At 41.0% G+C, this 6,999-nt stretch overlaps 1 protein-coding gene across 1 annotated transcript; it reads left to right on the top strand.

The window, feature by feature from the left end:
- On the top strand, positions 4,834–6,670 carry LOC109841353 (probable xyloglucan endotransglucosylase/hydrolase protein 23). The gene is made up of 3 exons (XM_020410291.1): positions 4,834–5,157; positions 5,261–5,454; positions 6,056–6,670. The coding sequence occupies exons 1-3, from the start codon at positions 4,900–4,902 to the stop codon at positions 6,447–6,449; spliced, it is 846 nt and encodes a 281-aa protein (XP_020265880.1). The 5' UTR covers positions 4,834–4,899; the 3' UTR covers positions 6,450–6,670.

Genomic DNA, 6,999 nt, shown 5'->3' with positions numbered 1-6,999 from the left:
AAGTAGTATAGGTTGTTTTCCCTGACACCTCGCATCACCACCATAGAACCCTTCGTGACCTTCACTGTAGCATCCTCTAAGATCACTCGATATCCTGCTGCCTCCAAAGTCCCAAGAGAAATGATGTTCTTCGTCAACTGTGGCACAAACCTCACTTCCTTCAATTCCCTCACTACACCATCATGCATCCTAATTCGGACTGAACCAATACCATCAATAGGACATACGTGATCATTACCCATAAGCACGACATCCCCTCTTTCCAGCTCCTCAAAGCTAGAAAACCACTCCCTCTTAGGGCAGATGTGATATGTAGCTCCCGAATCCATCATCCACTCTGTGGAATCCGCATAGCAAACCGACGGTAATGCAGGGCATGAATAGCCTGAAGAATCTGAATCTAAATGCTCACCAATAGCTTTTGCAACATTCACTTCTGAAGCTTGAGCAATTTTTCCCTTATTCTTCCCGGCTTTTTTCTTTCCACTTTGGGCAGTCAATCTTCCAATGTCCTTATTCTTTATAATACCGATATTGATTTCTACCAACACTCTTATAGGCACTCCTATTCCTTGATTTTGAGCGGTTGAATTGGCGACGGTTTGGATCTCGGCCTCGAACTGCTAACGCATCTCCCGATGCCTTTTTGGATGGTTCACTATCACTCTTCCTCAACTCATAGTTCACCAAAGCTGAGGTCACCTCCTTGTAGCTGACTGTAGTTCTTCCATTGATCATAGTGAGAACGAACGTACCATAATCATCTTCGGGCAACGAACACAGAAGTAGCATCGCCTTGTCTTCATCCTCAACTATAATATCAACATTGGCCATATCTGAAAGTAGCTTAGTGAAGTTGTTGACATGCTCTCTGATGGAAACTCCCCTCTTTATCTTGAACTGGTAAAATCTCTTCTTCAAGTAAAGCCGATTCTCAATGCTCTTCGTAAGATATTTCTCATTGAGTGTTTCCCACATCTTCTTCGCCGACGTCGCGTTCATAACATCATAAATAAGATCCGGCGTCAAGCATGACCTAATAACACCACAAGCTCTACTATTCATCTTTCTCCAAACCTTATCCTCCAACTCTGCGGGTTTCTCTTTTAACTCAAGAGTCTCCTCCAAATTCTGTGCATCCAAAGCATCCATCACCTGACACCTCCACAATCCAAAATTGATCTTGCCGTCGAACTTCGGAACATCAATCTTTGTGTTATTGATGCTCAGACTCTGTATCGCCTTTGTAAGAGACGAACCTGACGTGCTTGCATCTCCCATGTTGTCAACCTGGCTCTGATACCAATTGTTGTGCGCGGCGGAAGCTTTCTTGGGCAACACGAACAATAACTCGAACTAAACCATAAATAATATGCAAACCACAATCACAACAAGAACAAGATATTTACGTGGTTCGGCAAGTTGCCTACGTCCACGGGGCAAGGAGGGGGGAGTTCTTACTATTAGAAATCAGAGAATACAAGTAGGATTACAAATCCCTCAGATCAAACCCTAAAACAAAGCTCTTGATCTCTCACAACTCTCCCACAATTGGAAGCAATAATTCTCTCTCAAAGACTGCTCAAATTCGTCCTTGCTTAACCCTAACAAATCAGGTTTAGGGATATATATAACTTACAAAACGAATCGGGTCAAAAAACTGAAGCCCAGCCCAGAAACATCGACGGTCGACCGCGACGGTCGACCGCGCAGGTCTCGCGGTATTCTTCACCTCTCTCTCACAATACCCTTGAACCCAGCTACACCCTCAAAAATACTGATTATAAGAATATTGTCTCTCTCATTCTCCTTACTCTAAAACCCTAGAATATGACGCGTTATTTAAAGACACCCCTGACTTGCCCAACACGTTAACTTGAGCTCTAAGAAAACTACTAGGATTGAGCATAGCCTTCAAACCCACGACTGACCTGGAGTTTGAGTTGATACCCAACGGCATGTTGAAAGTGGTTGTGCTTGTATACACCGGATTTATCAAATTTGCCAACCTTTACGAGCTTCCAATCTCATACTTGATTAATTGTTTTTTCAGCAAATCTTCAGTTCAGTCTCATTCACTCTCTCTCTCTCTCTCTCTCTCTCTCTCTCTCTCTGCAGAGCAACAGTTCATGAAAACGGCACATTGGCCAAAAATTAAGGAAAGATCAACAGAAAGAGCCAACAAAACCGAGGGAAAAAAAACTATAGCGTTTTAGCTGCATACGCGTGGCATGATGTGGGGATGAAGGAAATAGCTCGGACCTCAGAAAGTCACAAAATTATTCATAACACAAGAAGACGAGGAAAAGACTATCCGATCATTTGCTCAGTATCGTAACTAACCCAAGCCATGCAGTAGACTCGGAGACGAGAACGACAACCCACGAGAAGCTGGATCCAGCTAACTACTGGCTTCCGCTCTTAGCGCGAGCGTGGGCTTTTGGTGGGCCCGTGCTCAGATACCTGTCAATTCTGAAACTTGAAGGAGCCCAATAGTATGACTAGGACTCCGCACCAAATCATCCCCTAGGCTCAGCTCCATCCTATAGGCTGACTCGGCAAAGGGCACTCCACAGTTCCCTGAACAACTTGTGGTGGTGGGGGATGGAGTCCTGCAAAGTAATAAGATTGCGACAAGTGTCCAGCACGGATTTTAAAGCTAGCCAGATGGTTATATTGATACAATATTTTAATCGTAAGGAGACTAGAGATAATATTAGTCAACGGGGAAAAGCTTGATCCTGATTTAGTTTTAAATTTTGGCCTTCCGCTAGTTTTTTTTTTAATCCACCCTCTATCACGGTTTACTTCTGAACTAGCTTAGAAAGGAACTAGTTTCTCTCTTATTTGCAAAGTTAAGCTTATAATTACATGTTGATACAAAATTGTATGAACCAGTTTTAAAGTTTATTGTATTTATAAAATATTTTGATTGAATTGATATAATATTTTATATGCGCCTTTTAGAGGACTCTTTTCCATTAAACAACTCTTACAAAGATGGGCACCGGTCAACTGTAGCGGTCCGAGTCGAAGCAATTTAATTGAGTAGCAGACAATAAATATATAGTTGCATGTGCTTCTGCATTTCTCATTACGTGCAGTCCCTTCGACATGTCAAGCTTTATTCATCAAAGAAGCATAGAAATTACTGCAGGGCTTGTATTTTTATTGTTTATTAGGTTTTTTTTCCACGCATAATTCATGTGGTTAAAAATTATGATTACGTATTTTTGTTTTATTTTTTTTTACTAAAATTTGTTTTGATTAGTAAAAAATTAAGTTTTAATAAACTATAAGAAACAATTTTTAAATCTTTTTGAGTTATTTTGTAATACTTCATATATTATAACATGTTAGCTAGTCTTTTATCTTAACAAGCTAGTACCATGGACTTGTTTCTTATAGTTTATTAAAACTTAATTTTTTAAATAGTTGTGTTGTAGGTAGTTCATATGGGTTAGGATACGATCTAATTATGATTAGGATATATTAAGATTTAAATGGAATATTCAAAATAGTGAAGGGTAATATATTGATCGACTATGGAAAGATTTTTTTCCTCAACTCATACTTTTAAAGTGAGTATGATTTAGATTCAATCTCCTTGAAGAACTTTGGAACATTCCATTGGTTAAAGTCGTACATTTGATTCAGTTTGAGCATGAATACCTTCAAATTTTGCATGCATTTTTTTCAACTGCTATAATTGATTATAAAGGTGTTTTCCATGGTAATAATCAGGAGACAGAGATATTAGTGCGAAATGCCTACTTAACCGATAGAGAAATGACCACGCAAAGCGCCAGTTTACATCATATCAATGTAGCTGTAGATGCTACCACTTTAGATAAGGATTAATTAAACACAGTTGATCAAGGATGGGCCTAGCTCCATTAAGAAAAAAACACCTTTAATTAAAAAGCTTAAGAAAGAAAACAAACAAACTCTAGCTATCAAGGGGACCGTAAGGAGAAAGACCACTCGAAAGATATGAGCACCAAACAAAATTATATACAACTTCTAGATGGAAATTAAACAGCTCAAAGGCGTGTAGCAAAAAAAGCGAAAGGAGAAGAGACGTGAAGCACGGGAGATTTTTCTAATTGGTCCTATTAGGAGGACTTAATTAAGAGGGGGTCAACCAATTAATTAAAATGGGAGATGGCGAGCTAGAGACAGATACTATACAGTCATTTGCCAGCCCAGCAAAATGTGACCCCACCAAAATGGGAAAATAAAACAAAAATCATATGGAAAGGAAGGAGACGGTGACGAGTGTACTGATGCCAATTCCACTCTAAGTCCAATTACTATCATTACAGCTTACAGTGCATCAATGCAACAACCACTCCAAAACCTGTGCAAGATTTCATTTAGAAGAAATTTTCTGAATAAACCCATTCATATTTTTTTCTTTTTAAAATAGACTCACTTAAGTTTTATTTACAAACATATGCTCATTTTATCTTAATCTGGTTCCTAAATAGTCGGGGTTGCCAACCCCGAATTGACTATTTAGAAGGTTGTAAACCCACAGTTATAACCCTAGACTCTAACATTTTATGCACTAAATAGTCGGGGTTGGCAACCCCGACTATTTAGAAACCGGATTAAGACAAAATAGATCGATTTTTGTAAAAGTAACTCAATGGGGTCTAGTTTTAGAAAAAAAATATAAATGGGTTTGTTTAGAATTTTTTTTTCTTTCATTTCTCTTTATATGATTTTCCATCAAGGACACACCTCAAATATTTTCTGCCCACCGGAAATATTAAGCATCCCCTACTCCCTTAGTTTAGCCCCCCTCTATATAAACCCCCCAAATGTTCATTCCCTCCCTTCACACAAATCAAACACCTACCCTTTCTTCTCTCTTCTCCCCCTCAACCTGCGGCTATGTCCAACGGCCAAATTCTCCAAGTCCTTTTTCTCGCCTTGGTCGTCGCCGTTGCTTCAGCCGACTTCAACACCGACATTGACATCTCTTGGGGTGCCGGGAGGGGGAAATTCTTGAACGGAAACCTCCTCCAGCTCAGCCTTGACAGGGGTTCGGGCTCGGGCTTCCGGTCTCGGGCAGAATACCTCTATGGAAGGGTCGACATGGATATCAAGCTCGTCCTTGGAAATTCAGCTGGCACAGTCACGACGTATTACGTAAAATCCCCACAACATAACATCATGGGTTTTTTTTCTAAGATTTTGCAGGGGGTTTTTCAATCTCATACAGCGTGTTTTGCTTTGTATGTAATATTTCCAGTTGTCATCTCAAGGCCCCACCCATGATGAGATAGATTTCGAGTTTTTGGGGAACGTCACTGGAGAGCCGTACATACTCCACACCAACGTGTTTTCACAGGGGAAGGGGAATAGAGAGCAGCAGTTTTATCTGTGGTTTGATCCCAGAGCAGACTTTCACACATACTCCATACTCTGGAACCCGCAGCAGATCATGTTAGTCGGACAAACAGAACCCTATATATCAATATAGATGCTGCTTAAGTGACCCCAGACCCAAGCAAGAGAGGGACAGGTGAGGTGCCCCCCTGAATGCATGATGCACTGTTCATGAACAATACAGCATGCATTCATGGGAGGAAACCTCACCTTTCCCCTATTTGGGGCCCTTAGCATCTAAGACTTTAATATGGTTTAAATCACACCTTCAAACTTTCTAAATTGCATTCCTGTTAGCTTCATTTTTACAAGAAAAAACATGAATATGCTTGATATATTCCTACTTGGGGTTAAAAGCCGTTGCGATAACGCTCCAAACTACGTACTGGTGTTCGGGATAGGTGAGGTGTCCTCCCCTGAATGCATGGTGCACTGTTCATAAACAGTACACCATGCATTCAGGGGAGGACACCTCACATGTCCCCTATTTGGGGTCCCTTAGCATCTAAGACTTCAATATGTTTTAAATCACACCTTCAAACTTCCTAAATTGCATTCCTGTTAGCTTCATTTTTACAAGAAAAAAGCAAGAATATAAACGCGCACCCGCATGTTAGTATTCGATACTTTAATATAACTAACGCGCACGCGCATGCAGCTTCTATGTGGATGGCACCCCAATCCGAGAATTCCGCAACATTGAATCATCCGCAGGAGTACCATACCCAAAATCCCAGCCGATGCGCCTCTACTCCAGTCTCTGGGACGCCGAGGACTGGGCGACTCGTGGAGGACTGGTGAAGACCGACTGGAGCCAGGCCCCCTTCGTTGCGTCCTACAGAAACTTTCGTGCTGACGCGTGCGTCTGGTCATCTGGCCGCAGTGCTTGCTCAGCATCAAAGGGAACTTGGTGGGCGCAATCTTTGGATGCCGGTGGAGCCCAAAAGCTCAGGTGGGTCCGTAAAAACTACATGATTTATAACTACTGCACCGACACCAAAAGGTTTGGGCAGGGGTTTCCTCCTGAGTGCTCACAGGAGATGGCTCCCTGATCAAAATAAAAAACATACGTATGAGATTGAACAGCGATTGGCGAAGATGAAAAGTATCGAATTAGTTGTGTAAAATGGTTGAAAGCTTCTGACCAATGTGTGTAAAGCGGTACCGTATGTTATGTAATTAATTGTTTGTGAATTATCTGCACCCAAAAAAAATTGTTGTGAATGAAAACTGATACTATTGTGCTTAATAATAACGTCGACAAAAGGTATCAGCCGTGTCTCATTTGATAATCGTTGCTCGGAACTCATAACATAAACTGCGATTTTGTATCCATGCACTTTACTTTGGGTATGTTTCATTAAACTCTTATTGACGCAACACGTAGTTTGGCTCAATCCACTGTCAAAATTGGCTACCCAATGTTGCGGCCCTCTTAAACTCTATCGATTTTTCGATGTGGAATATTGGTAGGGCGTCACAATTACGGTTGCATACACTAATGGGCAAACAATGGGAAATAGAAAACAGTTTATGAGCAATCAATGATATCTTCTCTGGATTAGATCAGAGCAGAGGTCAAATTGCAAAATGGATCGTGAA

Source organism: Asparagus officinalis, chromosome 5, assembly GCF_001876935.1.
Source record: "Asparagus officinalis chromosome 5, Aspof.V1, whole genome shotgun sequence".
Taxonomy (NCBI): domain Eukaryota; kingdom Viridiplantae; phylum Streptophyta; class Magnoliopsida; order Asparagales; family Asparagaceae; genus Asparagus; species Asparagus officinalis.
The sequence above is the reverse complement of the archived record's forward strand: the minus strand, read 5'-3'. Positions and strand labels throughout refer to the sequence as shown.